The 17,511-nt window shown below is 43.7% G+C and overlaps 1 protein-coding gene across 1 annotated transcript; it reads left to right on the forward strand.

Moving 5' to 3' along the window:
* Positions 1 to 951: 951 nt before the first annotated feature.
* Positions 952 to 17,442, forward strand: LOC119116946 (arf-GAP with coiled-coil, ANK repeat and PH domain-containing protein 3-like). Its single transcript, XM_037242789.1, has 25 exons — positions 952 to 1,220; positions 6,170 to 6,227; positions 7,010 to 7,129; positions 7,491 to 7,544; positions 8,606 to 8,664; positions 9,302 to 9,485; positions 9,574 to 9,618; positions 9,704 to 9,799; positions 10,111 to 10,185; positions 10,578 to 10,589; positions 10,763 to 10,875; positions 10,940 to 10,991; positions 11,064 to 11,164; positions 11,389 to 11,500; positions 11,656 to 11,864; positions 12,383 to 12,452; positions 12,795 to 12,892; positions 13,085 to 13,302; positions 13,558 to 13,647; positions 14,351 to 14,440; positions 14,666 to 14,880; positions 15,110 to 15,219; positions 15,439 to 15,549; positions 15,798 to 15,859; positions 16,587 to 17,442. Exons 1-25 carry the CDS (start codon positions 1,174 to 1,176, stop codon positions 16,691 to 16,693), a joined length of 2,508 nt encoding a protein of 835 aa, XP_037098684.1. The 5' UTR covers positions 952 to 1,173; the 3' UTR covers positions 16,694 to 17,442.
* Positions 17,443 to 17,511: the final 69 nt, after the last annotated feature.

The following is a 17,511-nucleotide window of genomic DNA, read 5'->3' on the forward strand; positions in this document are numbered from 1 at the left end:
GAGTCACTCTTTGCTCCTTAAGTGCCCTCTGATGTCAAAGATGTCAGTGCTGTCATTGCAGCAGTAATTACGGTAGCGCATCTGCGCATCACTTGTGTATCCACTGCGAGAATGAGCGAAATGCGCCCCCTTGCGCATGTTCTGCGTTTAAGGAGGGGGAACAGCGGCCTTGTCGAGGCTTACTGAGAAGCGCTAATGCACAACATTGGCCACACGGTGGCAGCATTGTTGCAGGAAAAGGATGTAAAAAGGTCGACTGTTATGAAGGTAGATTGGGGTCAAAAGCTTTGTATGTACTTGGAAAAACAAAACTCGTACTTGAAAAAATAAAACTTAAAACTGAAATTAAACGTGTTGATCTTAAAACTTGAAAAAAAATGTATTCAAATGAAAAATACTTGTGTGTGTGAAAAGTTTTCGAGTTAATAATAGTTTTGCTTCGCTTTGGTAATTCTTTTGAAAAAACTATTAATTTCAGGTTTCACCGCCATTTTTTCATACTTTACATATATATTTTTATATTTCCAAATTCACATCTCTTTTTTCAGGTTCAATTCTTGTTTTATCTATCTATCTATCTATCTATCTATCTATCTATCTATCTATCTATCTATCTATCTATCTATCTATCTATCTATCTATCTATCTATCTATCTATCTATCTATCTATCGCATCTGCTCAGGCGGCTTCAACGTGACGTCACCATTCATTCATCCCACGCTGAGAGGTGGTAAATTAGTGTGCTGCGTTCATGTATGACTTAGTAATATAGACTTCTCGTGGCTGTAGGCTAGAAATGCCACTGTAAAATCGCAAGAATTCCGAGCCTCACATCGAAAGAAACGTTGACGTTTAATAGACATTACTTTGTTGTATCAGTGCCAGATGGTGTCATGCGTTGGTGGTCCACTGTCTATGCCCAGACACAATCCATTCGTCATCGTTTGGCATACATCATAGAGAGTTTGAATGTCAGAGCTCAGCTGGAGGACTGTGAACGCCCCATAGTGCTGGGGCGTGTGTGCTTGGCTCCTCGAGCTCAGTCGGCGGGAGCGAAGTGCCTTGAAAACAAGGCTGCCAAAAGAAGCCAGCGAGCTGAACCGAACTGAACGGACCACCGGGACATGCCCTGCATCTTGTGAGGACGAATAACAGCCCACCGGGAAGCCAAGATGACGGTGGATTTTGAAGAGTGTGTCAAAGATTCGCCCCGCTTCAGGTGAGTGATGCATTTATTTGTTTGTCCCGGGCCGGAGTTGACCATTTGGAAGAGAAATGAAGGTCGCCTCAAAACATAATCGGGTTTGTCCCAAAACGTATTTGCAGGTCATACCAGAATTGGGAGACAATTCAGGCACCAACGATTTGGAATTATGCAGGAAAAAAGTTAATAAACCGTCACAAAATTCGTCCAGCTCACCTATGAATGCAAGGCTTTTTTTTTTTCAAATATTTTATTTGTCATATCATATATTTTGCCATTTTACCCTGTTACACATACGTACATACAAGTTAAAGAAGCTTATGTTGAATGCTTGTTTAATTTTAGTGTTACTCAAATTAAAAACCAAAGTATAGAATGGGAAAAAATCGTTTTTAAAACTTTATGGGATGTTTGCCAAAAAGATGAATGACTGATGACAGGCCGACTTTTGAGTGCAATGCACGCTTTAAACGAGACCTATGCATCCTTTTTCAAACCCAGAGACTCTGGACTGTGGAGCACATGTGGTAACCACTACTGCACCGCGCTGCCCCAGCATCACACAACCTGTCCTCAAAAAAGATGAAGTGTCAAAAGCCTGGTGTGAAATGGCTGTTGTTCAAGAGCAAACACAAACACGCCAGCGTCCAATCAGAAGTGACAGTTTATTTAAACACATGTGGATGGAAGAACAAACGTCAACATTTTAGACCAACAACACTCCATGAGGTTAACTTTCCCTAACCCTATCCCCCCCCAAAAAATGTCTGAGTCTTCACTTTGTGATGTCACAAATTGAGGACCAATCAGTAATTGGCGATGACATGTCACAGTCGCATGAAGTCGCACTCTCGCGCGAGTAAAAAAAACTAAAAATGGTGACACCTAAAAGCAAGTTAAAAAAAGGCAGATTCAATGTTGTCAACATATTTTTTCAAAATGAAGTTTGCTGGCAACCACTTCCGGATGTCCCCCGCCTACTGCCCAAATTAAACTGGGATAGGCTTCAGCGCGCCCGTGACCCTCATGAGGAGAAGCGGTTCAGAAAATGGAGAGATGGATGGAAACATTTTGGAGATATAAGCAACCAGAAGCTGATAAACATAATGGCTTTAGTTGTCCTTTAAGGCTATTTTATCCAGCTGCAGTGTGAAGTCAGAGGCGGGAAAATGATTGGTACCGGCGGTCGCTCTCATCCAAAAGCCTCTTGTGGAAGGCCGTATTGCACGTGTCTCGGCATCTGCTTTCCATTTGTTCCACTTTCTGCACTTCTCTCTCTCTCTCTCTCTCTCTCTCTCTCTCTCTCTCTCTCTCTCTCTCTCTCTCTCTCTCTGTCCCTGCGTTTCTCTCCGTCCCTGCCTTTCTCTCTGTCCACTTCTTGTCTGTATTCGCCGGTGCAAGGGCAGATAACTAGTCCCGGCCCTCGACGAAATCGGGGCCGGGCCAGGAAATGCGTCAGCCTGCTGGAGTTTTCAAAGAAGAGGTCAATGTGAGGGGAGGACGTTGATGACGCTGACTGCCTTGTTCCAACAGCTCATTCTGAATCACAAACCAAAGGCACCAAAATTGTAAACAGCTTAAGAAAATACACCAATCAGCATTTTACGGTACATGGCTGGTTCCGCACCAAAATGAATGAGTTCATGTTCTAAAGTAGGCCTGGACAAACATCTGTCGAAGGGCCTTCAGCACAAGTTTGCCCTTTTAGTTGTAATTGTATTCTACGTATTATTGAGCATATTCATTTCCGGGATTAATCAAATGCAACAGGTACAAATTTCCAATTTCCCGCTTGTGTTAGTTCTAGTCCAGATCACCCGCTTTATGTGTCATGGTTCTGCTGTTGGAGAGGTTGAGAGGCTCCCCGACCCCAAGAAAGGGTTGCGTAGCCGGTCAGCCAACTCCGCACTCCAGCTCTGTCTGCCACTTGACCAATGCAACTCACTCTCACTCACTTTTAAATCCAAACTCAAAGCTTTTCTATTGAACGTGTGTAAAAATAAAAAAATGCTCAAATATGTGAAACACAAGGAAGAGAAGTCATACAGAGAGATGGCTCTTCCATTTCCTCTTGAACTTGCCATCTCCATCATGCAAGATTCCATCCGGTTGTGCTTCCTGGTGACAGTGTCAGGGTCTGCGGAGGTACTTGCGCACTAGTCAGGACCATGCAGAATGGCTGGTGGTCAAGGGTGATGGATGAGGATGACGTCAGGGCCCAACCGCTGACCTAGTAGAGGAAACACCCGCAGGAAAGCGCGGAGGAAGTGAGCACTCATCATGAGCACACGTCATCCTCAGCTACCTCGAAGGTCTGCGTCAACTCGTCGGAACACGATGTTGTGATTTGTTTGTGGAATATGAATGAAACAGGCAAAATCCACCTTTATGTATCCATCTCAGGGGCGGCCATTTTGCCACTTGCTGTCGACTGAAAATGACATCACAGTTGCCAGGTCTCAGGTCACAACAAATCACGGCTCAGCTTCAGAAAACTGGGGAGCCGTGACTGGTTCGACCAGAGATCTTGCAACTGTGTTGTAAAAGACAATTTGGGGATTGAGTTCCACTTTAACTATGAGCCAAGTGGGAATTTTGTGTGTGTGTGGGGGGGGGAATATGAGGTTTAATCTGAAGGCCGTACTTCCCAGTTCTGGTTTGCTCTCATGTTGATGTTTGCAAATTCAAACAAAGATGTTCCTTGGCTGTAATCGAAGCCGTTCCACCTCAGCAGCAGCTCGCAGACAGGAAAGCGCTGCTTGCATGCTTCACACGTCTGCTATGTCGCTCTGCTGCGAGCCAAGCTGCGTGCTTAGCCAGCAAAAATGCCGGGAAGACTTCCCAGCTCGCCGGGACTCGCTTGAGTGTACGAGGGACGGTCACTTAGGGAATTCAGCTATGTCTCCATAATGCCAGACTGTTGCAGGAAATAAAGGTGCTGCGTGTCTGAAGGCTTTTGTCTGTCTTCTTAATGGAACCGTGTTTACAATATGGGATTGAAGAAGAACGCTGAACATTCTGCTCAGGATGTTTCAGTCCTGCTCTGAAACACGATGAACTATTTCAAGGAGACATTAACACGGACATTTTTGTGTTGTATCCAAATAGTCGTGTCTCGTAATGAGGAAATTGAAATAACCAAGTCCAGCTTTAGTTTTGCTACGACTGAAAATATCTTTTAGAGTGAATGAGCCGCTTTCAAGCTCTTTTTAGCATTAGCTTTTGTCATTTTCTCTTTCTGTTTCATATCTTTTCTCATTCCATTCTTCTGTTTCGCTCTCATTTCTCCCTCATTTATTGTCTCTTCCTTCTCTTCTATCTATTTCATTCTTCTCATTCTTTTCTCTCATTGTAGCTAATTCTTCCTTTTCTCCTGCTCTTTTTATAGGCCCACTTTCTTCTCTCTAATCTCTTTCCTGCACTTTCATTTTTTCCTCTTTCTTTTCTGCCTCTATTCCTGTTCTCTCTTGGTCTCATTCATTCTTTCAATTCCTTTTCTGTCTTTCTTCTCTTCCTTTACTTCTCTGTCTCGTTTCTTGTCTGTGTGGCGATCAGGGGTATTTATGCTTGGCCATGTCATGCACCATTAACTTACAAGTGTGTTTCAGTGGCATGGCGATGAAATCCCGTGAATGCAATTTAATTTCTATCGGAGATGGCTCAAAGTGTGTGTTTGGGAGATGATAGCCTGTGGTGGTATTGCGAAAGGTAAACAGGAAGGAATTGAGATTTTGTTTGAGAAAAGATTAGTGTCATAACAGCAACAACAGTTCTAACACTCTGGATTTTGCTTCTGTTAGTACAACCGAGCTGCAAACATGTGGAAATGGTCAAATATCCAGCCCACAGGTTGTCAGCAAGAAATATGTGCTGTATAATTGTTGATTTTTGAGCTATTTTGACCAAAGCCTCCCATAGACATGTTAGTAAGACACTTGGGAACTCTTGAATTCTGGGGGAAAAAAATGCATAATATGTCTCTTTTGAACCTCTCTGGGGTCATTGTATGAAAAGAAAAAAAGAAAAAAAAAAAACACGTATTGATTTTCCTCGGTCGCAGCCAACATTCCACTGTTTCTGTACACTTTGGATTCCCGACGGTGGGAGAAAAATGCCACGTTGCACAAATGTAATGTTTTATTTGAGTCTTCCCATGGAAGAATATTCGTATTTACAAGACGGGAATCATCAGCTTGTATTAGACGTATTAAGATACTTTGAGCCCGGCCAGCATGAGAACTGTCATATCCCACCATGGGAGGAAAATACTGAAATGATTGGTTGCAAAAGCTGCAATTTGACTAAATGTTCCTCTACCAGCCTGCCTACCTAATGTACCTATCCAACATACCATCTGGTTGTGTGACAAACTCAATGTGGTCGGACTCGCCCCTCACGAGCCCATCAGGGACCTCTGCGGCCCATATAGCTGCGGTTGCCATGTCAACGGGTCCTGGGGGCACCATGCGCTTCAATTATTGGGGGGAAGTGGGGCTGGGTGCAATGACACAGGACAGCGGGGGGTTTATAGCTTCGGGTTGGTGAATACTTTCAACAGCTGTCCCACAGTGGATCAACAACTCTCACTATTGACTAGAAAGAGTCATGTGTACTTTGGCTGTATGAGGACAAATTGACAACCTAATCAAAGTTCTGGAAAACCCTGATCAAGTCCTTTAATTTGCTTAATGACTTGATAGATGATGTGTTGCAATGTGATATTTGTTAATGTAACGCCCGCTATTTGTGATCTTTATAAATCAGGCCCGTCGAGGGAACTGCTAATGGTAGCTGCTACGCGTGTGTCCAGTCACTCATTATCTAATTGTTTTTAAGAGTTTATGCTCAACAGTATCTAATGCGATGCAGCACATTTAGCTTTAATAATGGCTAAGCCCCCGTAATGGAACAAAAAATCTAAACGTGAATTTATATGGACGACTTGTCTTGCTTTTGTGTTTTAGGGCAAATATCGAGGAAGTGGAGACAGAGGTTGTGGAGATTGAGGCAAAACTCGATAAGGTAAGAGCGTCGTTGTCAACCCGTCTTATGCAACATGAAGCTAATGCAGTGGCTTGTGGGAAATGAACCCTTCCAGAAAGCTGGAAAGGGTGACAAAAATTCTCACACACACTTAATTAGGGCCCAGAACACTCTGAAAAAGTTTGACCCATCCCCACCAGACAAATAGATGGTGCACAATCATGGGACGTTTTGACATTTTGATCATGAGTGGAGCGTGCTCGTGACATTTCATGATGCTCCTTAAAACACAAAACTCTGAAGTCATCTTGAGAAAACATCAGCCCTGAAATAACAGTTTCATCATTTCCCAACATTAAATTTGGTATTTTTGAGAAGCCATGCTTGAACAAACACAGAAAGTCTGCCATTTGGTTTTCTTTTCCATGGACCATTTGTGGAGCTTTGTCCACTTTTTGCCAAATGTTAACCACTAATAGTCAACAGAGTTGTGACCTTAAATTGAGAGTTTTCATCATTCCCTGTGGGTGGAGAATGGTGGCCAAGTTTGATGACTTAGCATAAAACAGGAAACTCTAAAACTCCATAAGGTCAGCTGAACCAAATATCATAAAAATTCACCTCCCCAAGTTTGATAACTGGCCTTCCTAAATCCTCAGGTCAGCTCAACCTATCGTCTTAAAAAAATTCAGCCCCTGAAGCACGTTTGACTTAGTAATGTGAGACTTGGTCTTTCATGAAGAGACCCACAAAAGAATTGTTGAAATGAGTTTTTGACATTGTAACGTATCTTTCACCTTGTGTCCTTTTTGAACACTCAGTTGGTGAAGCTCTGTGGCGGCATGATAGATGCGGGGAAGGCGTACGTCAGCGCCAACAAAATTTTCATCAGTGGCATCCGGGATCTGTCGCAGCAGTGCAAGAAGGATGAAATGATCTCGGTGAGATTTGGTGGGAGTGGATCAGCCTCGTTTTGTCTGAGTCTTGGATGAGGCGCCTGGCTTTGAGTTAAATCATTCTGCCTCATATTAAAGCCCCCCCATCAACAATTTGCGGGACATGTTTTTTTTTTTTTTTATTTAAAAGTGTTACCATGTGTTAGCATCAATTTCGAAATATGATTACAGCAGTTTTTTGTAGGAACACTAAAATTAGCCTATTTTCAGTGTTCCTGCCCAGCCTGATTCTCAGCCAGTTGATCTTCTCATTTTATTTTAGCAGGAGTGTTTATTTCCAGACAAACAGCACACGTTCCGAACATAATTTTTTTCCCCCTTCCTCTTTGCATTCTATTCTTGGCAGGAGTGCCTGGAAAAGTGCAGCGAAAGTCTTCAGGAAATCATCAACTACCACATAGTAAGCATCACTAAAAGGGACTTCATTTTCATTCCAAAAGAAGCATCAGCCTCATCAAGGGCTGCAAAAGGAGCCATATTGTGCATTTTCTTCACAATTCAAAATCGTCCCCAAAGACCAAGTGTTGGTTGGTTGTAACAGATAAAGAGAATTTTGCTGTTCATCTCCTTGTTCCTTTGCTGATACATGAAAAAACGATTGTTTGGTATCAGGAGAAATATTTCCTAAGTCTTTGTAAGGGTTGAACTTGGTTTTGACAACTGATTAAAATGGGGAATCAAATTTTTGTGGAAAAAATGGCGAGGTAATACTTTCAGGCCGTATCACCAAAATGTTTTCCCCCCCCAACAGAGTCACTAGTGGTTGACTTTCAGCAGCGTGTGGTCACATCGGGACGCCACCGCAGCCACAGGTTTATTTCCGCATCCCTGCTGTACTTCTGTGGGACAAACGCGCACAAAATTATTATTTTCAAGCTCAGGTCAACTTGCAGTCACCTCCATCTATTTTTAAATGAAGTCTTAGTTGTTGGATCAGACTGCATGTGGATTACATATAATATTAAATGGTCACACAGCTAGAGATGGATTCACGTCCGGCCTCTCCCTGCATGCCGTCCACTCCTCCACCCTACCCGCCCGGATGACCTATTTAGCGGGAATGCTGTAGGAATCTCCGAGCATGTGCTCCCAGTGTGAAATGGAAGCCTCTTGGATTCAAAGCATTCAAGAAAAGGCGGCGTTATTGTGTGGGGCGGGAAAAAAAAAAAGAAAAGGCCACATTCCTGCTCCATTCAGTTTTGCCAACTGACTTTAATCTGCATGTGAAAGTGCCCTCTGTCACTCTCTTTCGGTACATTGATGCATTGCATTGGATTTGGCTTGGAAGCGGGAAATTTCATTCAGTTTCATTTGAAATGTTAATAATAATCAATTTGGCTGGCCGGCTAGGCTCCACCTCATCCGTAACGCAACTGAAAAGAAACACTAACAAAATGGTGTGATGCCTTTTGGTCAACTTTTAATGATCTGTTTTTACAGTTTTTGTTGCTTTTGTTGCAGGTGCTTTTCGATCAAGCTCAGCATTCAGTCAAGCAACAGTTGCATCACTTTGTCAAAGAGTGAGTTCATTTTGTACTGTATGTGTGTCAACACAGCAAATGTTCTACCTTGTATTATGTTGATTTTTTTTTTTTTTTAATTGACCTATTTTGCGGCAGCTCGGTGGGGCACTGGGTAGCACGTCCGCCTCGCAGTTAGGAGGGTGCGGATTCGATTCCACCTCCGGCCCTCCCTGCGTGGAGTTTGCATGTTCTCCCCGGGCCCGCGTGGGTTTTCTCCGGGCACTCCGGTTTCCCCCACATCCCAAAGAATTGATGGATGGACGGACCTATTTTGCAAAATCTCCCACGGTGATAGCTGACATTCTTCAAATTCCACAACAGATAACAAATTACAGTACACGACATCAACTGAGTACACTGCTTGAAATTACTCTTTTTGTAAGAGGGGGCAGTTCTGTCTCAAACAGTTGAGACACCATGCTGAGGCAAGCGGCAGCTTATTCCCATACGGTCAAGAATCTGAAGAGGACATAAAAGCTTAATTTGCATTGCATTTTCCATGGTGGAGGCAGCACTTGCTCATGCCCCCCACCAAGCTGAATTAAATTCGAAGAAAAAAAGTCGCTATAAAAATAAAAAATGTATCCAATGCATTCAAAAGTAATTTTTTTCCCCATCCATTTTAAATCTGTAGGGATGTACGCAAGTTCAAGGAGACCAAGAAGCACTTTGAGCGCATGCGTGAGGACATGGAGATTGCGCAGGTGAAGAATGCGCAGGCACCCAGGAACAAAGCTCACGAGGTGGAGGAAGCTACTTGCGCGCTCAGTGTTGCGCGAAAGTGCTTCCGCCACCTGGCCTTGGACTACGTTCTGCAGGTGGGGACTCGGGCCTGTGCCTGAGTTAAATGTGCCTGTGTTTTGATATAAAATACGTACATGTCGTGCCTTCTCCTTCTCCCTGCAGATCAATGTTCTCCAGGCCAAAAAGAAATTTGAGATCTTGGATGCAGTGAGTCTTGTTTAAATTCCAAACAGACATTAGACTGTATAAATAAATATACATACGCTGTATATGTATGTCTGCTCCCCTCCAGATGCTGTCCTTCATGCATGCCCAGTACTCCTTGTTCCAACAAGGCTACAAGCGCCTGGAAGAGGTGGACCCCTACATGAAGAAGTTGGCAACAGAGGTGAGCAAAGCATTGATTGCCTTGAGCAAATCAAGGGCAGTAAGCTTGATATTAGGCCATTTTGTCTTTTCTTTACAGTGTTATTTAGCAGCTTGGTGATAAAGCACTGATATAAAGCACTTTTTTTTTTTTTTTTGGTCTGCTTGCTTTTTTTTCTTCACATAATAACAAAAGATGTTTGTGACATGGGCTCAGGAGTCAAATGGGGTGGTGTGAGTCGTGCCTCCTTCGCAACTGGCTAATTTTAGTGAGACGAGAACAAACAACAAATTTGGCTTGTGACTCATAAAGTAGCTTTGCCGTCCTTTCAGTTGGATCAGCTGGTGATCGACTCGGCCATGGAGAAGAGAGAGCTGGAGCACAAGCACGCAACCATCCAGCAGAGGGTGAGTCGGTTCATGTCGAGTGTTCCCATTGCTGTGAATTGATGCCAACTAGATGGCTTGCCAATCGACGACCGGCTGAACGAACCAGACAAATTGTTAGGATGAGTACTATTATATAATTCTGACCTCTTCGGATTCTCCAACTGATCCAAAATGCAGCTGCCGGAGAACTGAGTAGAACGAGCGGAAGAGATCCTATTTCTCCAGCGCATGCTTCACTGCACTAGCTACCTGTTAATTTTGAATTGGTTTTCTTGGTGGTCCAAAATGAGGTTGAAAAGATCACCTTTCTCCATTGCTAGCCTGACTGTAAAATTCCACAAGATTGTTTTGATTACTGTTAATGTGCTTCTCATGTTCTTTCTTTCTCTGTCTGCTTTTGCTTCTCTCAGACGCTTATGCAGGTGAGTCACCTCCAAATTATAAACAAAATCCACACATGAGGAGGAAGAATCCTACTTCCTATTCCTGGCAATTTGCTCGGAGGGAATGTTTGACAACGTGTGGCGATCCTTGACATTCCCGTTTGTGGTTCATGGAGATGTTTGCCGCCCCCCCCCCCCCCCGGCTCTCTCAGGACTTTGCCTACGACGACTCCAAGGCAGAGTTCAATGTAGACTCTCCCAGCGGCGTGGTGATGGAAGGATACTTGTTCAAGAGGGCCAGCAATACCTTCAAGACGTGGAACAGGTGGGATAAAAGTCTTCTGTGTCTCACTCTGGAGGTGGTCTATAGTTTCCTTTATGGCTTCCAGACGCTGGTTCTCCATCCAGAGCAGTCAGCTGGTTTACCAGAAGAAGCTCAAGGCAAGCAGATTTTTAATTGTTCAGTCCTGACAAACATGGTCGAGTCTCACCGGGAGCTTTGTCTGTGGGCAGGACTCTCTGACGGTGGTGGTGGATGACCTCCGCCTGTGTTCCGTCAAACCCTGCGAGGACATCGAAAGGAGATTCTGCTTCGAAGTCGTCTCCCCAACCAAGTAAGAGTTTGTATTTACTGTGCTGAGTATTGAGTAGAACTAGGAGCTATAGTTCGCCATACGTGCTTAACTTTATCAGCTCCCTTTAGAGTCTAAAGTCACAAGTTTACAATTTACTCTCGAGCTGGTTCAAAATGCTGTTCCTTAAATACTGCATAGAATTAAAAGATAGGTCATATTTTTCATGTCACACTTCTGCTTGACTGTGTGCTTTTTCTCATCAGGAGCTGCATGCTGCAGGCCGAGTCAGAGAAGTTGAGACAAGCTTGGATTCAGGCGGTCCAGGCCAGCATTGCCTCGGCCTACAGGGAGAGTCCTGACAGCCTCCGCAGCGAGGCCAGTCACACTCTTTACATCCCTTTACTTACAATACAGTGGATCCCGTGAAAATCTGTGCAGAACTGTCAAACATTGAAATGCAATGATTTTTTTAAATTAAATAATATTTTTTGAAAAGAAATCACTGATTAATTGTATCGGGTGTCGTATAGCATCTGGACAGAGCAGCCTCACCATCCACCAGCAGCATCGACTCAGCCAACGAGTCGCGAGAGCATGGAAGCCGCGGCGAGGGCATCTTGCAGAGGATCCTTGGCCTCCCTGGCAACCAGCAGTGCTGCGATTGCGGTCAGGCCGATCCTCGTTGGGCATCCATCAATCTGGGGATCCTGCTGTGCATCGAGTGCTCCGGCATTCACAGGTCTTTTTATTGAACATTCTGAATGATTTTATTTTTCACACTTAAAACAGGTGGGCGGATTTGTCTCGAACCAATGGCTAAAAAGTCTTTTAGCTATGACGTAACGCTCGAAAATGGCAAACCTTTGCGCGGCGAGCTGCCGAGTCATGGGCAGAGCAATTTGATGTGAAGGGCTCGCTAGCAGACACGTTTTCCGTTTAAGTCAGATAACTAAAGAATGGCTTAGATGTTCAATTTCACACTTGATGGGTGAGCTGGCACTCCAAAATACATAGGTCCACTTTAAAGTGCTGGCCAGCTTTTGAATATTCATGTTATGTCCTCCAAGTCACAGAGGAGACTACATGGCATCGCCCGTTGCCGGGATACCGGCCGCTGCATGTGCGGCACTTGAGAGGATTAGCATCACATTAGCATCAGCGTAGTGCCAAGTGTCATTCTTCCAAGTGATTGACTAATGTCCGTTGGCGTCGCCACCAACTTGTCTTACTGAATTGTCGCTTTGTGTCTGGTTCCAGAAGTCTCGGCGTTCACTGCTCCAAAGTGCGATCGCTCACGCTGGACTCGTGGGAACCCGAGTTATTAAAGGTGAGACATTGAGCAACGAGCGTGAATGTAAAGGAGCAGCGCAACGTTCAACAACTTCATGAAAATAAGCTAACCATACTGAACATGTATAATATACCATATCAATACACTAAAGGTATTGTGCATATACAGTATATTAATATAAGTATAGAAGAAGGTAATTGTATAATTTCAAATTTCTTTTCAATTTTGTTTTAAAAAGTGACAGCTGGGCTTCTAACTTTGTTGCCGGGTTAAAACAAATGAGTAAAAAGCAGATGAAAAAAACGTTCTGTACCATTGAAAATCTCAAAAGGATAATCGTCACGGCGATGATTGATGTCTGCTAATTTTGCCTCACAGTTGATGTGTGAGCTAGGCAACGGTGTTGTCAAGCACATCTATGAGGGCTCGTATCAGGAAGGACAAGGTGTGAGGAAAGCCACGGCATCCAGTTGCAGGTAGGAGAGTCTATTCCTAAATTCAGACCAGAACAATCTGCAGCTTGTACATCAGGTTTTCAAGTTAGACTTTTTAATCAAATTCCGATTCAAATTTGTAATAAATGTTCACTTTTTTCACTTCAATAGAAATGTCAAACATTGTTTATAAAATGGAAGCAAAAACAGCTCAAAGCCACAATGATCTTCCAGGCAGGAGAAGGAGGCTTGGATTAAGGCCAAGTATGTGGAGAAAAGGTTTGTCAAGAAGATGATTGCTGCGTCGAGTCTCGTTAATGGCGACAAGAAGTCAACGCGGCGCTGGACCGTCCAGAAGTGTCGCAGGCACAACAGTGCTACCACGGTACCAAAGACACGGCGGCGGTGCCGACAGGATCTCCGGAGCGCTTCCCCGGCCAGCCTTTCCTCAGGTTCCTGCTCATCATCAGCATTGTTAGCAGTTAACTCGTGCCTGTAGAGCTGATAAATAGATTTTATTGTTTAGTCCTTGCTGTATCGATTAGATAACAGTGATGGCTAGATGAAAAAACTCAAATTGGCTCTACTTAGTAGGAGACCTACTCAATGTGGGACGACACTAACAGTGTGCAATCAGGATTTGATTCCCTTACCCTACCTACAAGTTATGTTCTTGTTTGACATTTCTTGTTTTGACTCCTTTTCAGCTTCTGCCAAGTCTCGACGAGAGTCCTTGTTTTGCCCCGATGAGCTGGACTCCCTTTTCTCCTATTTCCACACCGGATCTGGACCTCGAAGTAAGTCGTGTAAAGTGCTATGGAGAAAGTATTTGGCCCCTTCCTGATTTCTATGTTTGGAACTTTTTGGACGGTGTTTTTTGACAACTGTTGGCGGCAGAGATGGACATCGTCGTCATTCCCCGAGTTTCCGTCCCTGAGTTTCCGTCATGATTTCAGCCTCGCCCAGTCAGCCAAACGCTTTTGTGAGCAGACTCACCAGTATCACGTCACACGCAGATGTCGCACACCTGACGTGCAGCCAAATTAATAAAAATAATAAATAAAACTGTTTTATACCTTTTGATACCATGGACTGCAATGACATGTCCCATATTGTTTTTGTTTCACTGATCACCACGCTGTGTGCTGCGTGGAAATTCTGTTCTCGAAAGACTAACTGGGCCCACGTGGGTCAGGCACAGAAACTCAGGGATGGAGAATCGATAGCCACTCCTTACACAATGCGGTGTGAAAAATAAAAGTAAACGCTCAACCGCCGATCCACAACTTTTTTTGAACAGCTTTCAACACTGAACCGCTGCCTACTTTTTGGGTTTGGTATGATTTTACTTTAACTTTTGTGTAGACAGCTTCAAAAGAGCACACAGAAAATGTATATGTGCCATTAAGTTCTACCATGTTGCAGCTGTAAGAGGGCATGAACGATAAGTGTCCACTGAACTCTAACTTGTCCATGTTGTGGCATTACTTGGTCCGCCAGGCCTCAGCAGCGACAGCGGTTTGGGGAGCACCGACGGAAGCACTGACTTTCTGGTGACGGGGTCAGTGGTGGACAGCGTGACCGAGGAAGGTGCGTCCGCGTCAGAGACTGGGACTCCACTCACTGCAACTTGAACTTCTCGCGACTTTACTTGACTTACTCGAAACTCGGCATATTGGACTCAGGATTTGAAGTGCTCGAGACTTGAAAGATAAGACTTGAGACCTGCACGTGACTTAAGCCTATCTGCTGTCCACGTCATTGGCTCACATCAACGATCAAACAAACTTCAACTCTGTTGCTGCATTTCCTCAGAGAGCGAGCCATCCGAAGACTCGAGCGGCGAGGCCGAGCATGACGCGTCGGACCCAGAGGACGGCAGGTACCTCCACCCTGGGGCGCTCCTGTACAGAGCAGCCAAGGCTCGCAACCTGCCCGTCATGGCCGAAGCGCTGGCGCACGGCGCTGACGTCAACATGGTTAACAAGGATGACGAAGAGAAGACACCACTCATACAGGCTGTGATTGGGGTGTGTACTCACTGCAACTACTTTAGTTTATTTTTTTCCACATTATGGAGTTAAGTCATACTATACTTTACTAGTTAAGTAATACCATACTAGTAATACTTTTTTTTTAGCAATCGCTGAAGATTCCACAAAATGAAATGTAAATTTGTCAGTCGCAAATTGGTGTGTTCAATGTATTTACTGTTGTTTCTGTAATTCTTTGTAAAAGTCTGTCATGCATTGATTGAAGGGTTCCTTGTTAGCCTGCGAGTTCCTGCTCCAAAACGCCGCTGATGTCAATCAAAGAGATGCTCGAGGGCGGGGCCCCTTGCATCACGCCACCTACCTGGGCCACACGGGGTGAGTCTGCATTATCTGACAAAACATAAAACACATACAACGTAATGTAATGTTAAGACAACAGAAATCCATAGTTCTCCACCTAAAATGTTCCATCCATCATACATACGTATCTAACAACCATGGCATAATGCAACAATGTGTACAACACAGAATGAAAAAAAAAGATTTTGCTTCTCCTGGCTGTTCATTCACCTCTGCTTGCCTGTGTGCTTTCAGGCAGGTGTGTTTATTCCTCAAAAGAGGCGCCGCCCAGAATGATGGCGATGAGGATGGCCACGACCCGTTGAGCATCGCGGTGCAGCAAGCCAACGCTGACATCGTCACCCTGTAAGCTTTTGTTTGAAGCAACTCTTCTTACAAGATTTTCATGAGCTGTAATGAATAGAAGAAGCATGAAAGCTGCAAGCAGCTCATAACCAGATTTCCGTTTATTTTATTCAGTAATTGGTTAATCAGTATATACATAAATAATTATAACACTGCTCAACAAATTTTAGTCTATTTTTTAAGCAGTCAAGCAGTTAAAAAAAAAAAAACAGCCTTCAACCACTAAAGTTTCTGTCGTTGTTGTTCAGGTTGCGTCTGGCCAGGATGAACGAGGAGATGCGCGCGTCGGAGGGAGGCTTCGCCCAAGCAGGTCAGGGCATCGAGCGCTAATAGAAGCAATGCATTCGCTCCTTTATTTTCCTTGACTATCGCACAGTGTTATGGTGCTGAGGTCAGACCAGACCAGAGCAGGGCGACTTCTTTTGTACTGATTAATGTAAAGGGCTACCAGTTTGATACACACTTCTGAAATAACACATTTGCTGAAATGACCTTTGCGTCTGATATTATTACAGTCCGTAGTCCTCAGGGTCACCATTTTGAGCGTTCTGGACTCCTGATTCTACAGACGTATAGCCTAGCATAGAGATGAGCTTTTGCTAATGAGCTGTATTGTTGCGCAAAACCGTAAGACTGTTTGCCCAAATATCTTTTAATTTTAAGAAAGTCGTTTGTGTTTCAAGAAATGAGACAAACCCACAGAGAAAAACTGTAATGCAGTTTACTGAGGAGTTGTGACTAATGTCTGCGCTTACAGGAAACAGTGTGTGGACTGTCCTGACTGGTATACAATGAAAGGAAACTGTTCTGTTTCACACACAGTCAGAGGGGTTCATTGTTTATTTTTAATTGAGCCTGGGAGCACTGACTGACCACAAAAGATGCAGTGTCGTTGGACTGAGCTGTTGCCGTGACGACCGTTCAGTGCTGAAAAAAGGCTTTGCTGCCATTACCATATCAAAACATCCTTCCTCTGCACCCCAACCCGCCCTTGTCCAATATTAACATCCTCATCCTCGGCTGTGGTTCTCTTTCAGGAGATGCCACGTACCTGGACATCTTTCGAGAGTTCTCGCACATGGCTTCCCACAATCCCGAGAAGTTGAAGAGGAGGAGCGTGCACTTCAGGCACTCCTTCAGGTAGTCAAGCCAGGGGACAACTTGGACAAAAGCAAAAAAATGTTTTCCTCTACTTCTTTTTATTTCACTTTTTACTTTGTGTTTTATTGTGTCCATGAGGATTAGCAGGTCTTATCCTTACATGGACTTTTTTTTCCTAAAACACCAAGCACTTGCTTTCTTGCACCCTGAATTGTGAAACCAAGCAAAAGTACAGTATAGTACTGTATCCTTCAAAATCAGTCGTATTCTGTGCAGCATACCCCTATTATCACAGAAGATGTTTTTTTTTCCCAAAGGACACATCCCCCCAAACCAATCAATCAAACATCACAACCAAGTGCCCTAGGAATTGAAAAGTTGCTTATTTCAGAAAAAAAACGTTTAGCTTTGGGAGAACGAGTTTTTCAAGAACAAACAAAAAATGTCAATCTTACGAGAATAAATTTGTATTTTTCTGAGCTAGTCGTAATATTAAAACAAGTGCAGTGCAAGTGTAACAAGGAAAGAAAGTCTTTATTTAATTGTGGACAGTGAGTAAATTTAAAAATAAAAATACAACTTTAAAAATCATTACACCTTTAGGTAAGAAAAAAATATGCCGTTTTATTTATTTTTTAAATATATGCTGAAACATTACAACACTATAAAATTATTCATTGGGGTGGTAAATTTCTGGAACGTTCCCTGTAAATTCCCACTGCTGTGAACCATTGTGCCATTTGAAATGATGAGATGCAATAAAATGTCAGTAAAGACAAAGATGGGAAACTCCTCTTGTATCTTGTCATACCTTATTTCAAGGTTCTACTGGAAGTTCAAGGTTTCACTTAATTTGTCTCC

The sequence above is a fragment of the Syngnathus acus genome, chromosome 2 (assembly GCF_901709675.1).
Source record: "Syngnathus acus chromosome 2, fSynAcu1.2, whole genome shotgun sequence".
NCBI lineage: Eukaryota > Metazoa > Chordata > Actinopteri > Syngnathiformes > Syngnathidae > Syngnathus > Syngnathus acus.

Coding starts and splice junctions, on each gene's coding strand:
- LOC119116946 (XM_037242789.1), top strand. CDS start 1,174: ATGACGGTGGATTTTGAAGAGTGTGTCAAAGATTCGCCCCGCTTCAG. Junction 11,165..11,388: donor GAAGTCGTCTCCCCAACCAA/GTAAGAGTTTGT, acceptor TTTTCTCATCAG/GAGCTGCATGCTGCAGGCCG. Junction 12,893..13,084: donor GCCACGGCATCCAGTTGCAG/GTAGGAGAGTCT, acceptor ATGATCTTCCAG/GCAGGAGAAGGAGGCTTGGA.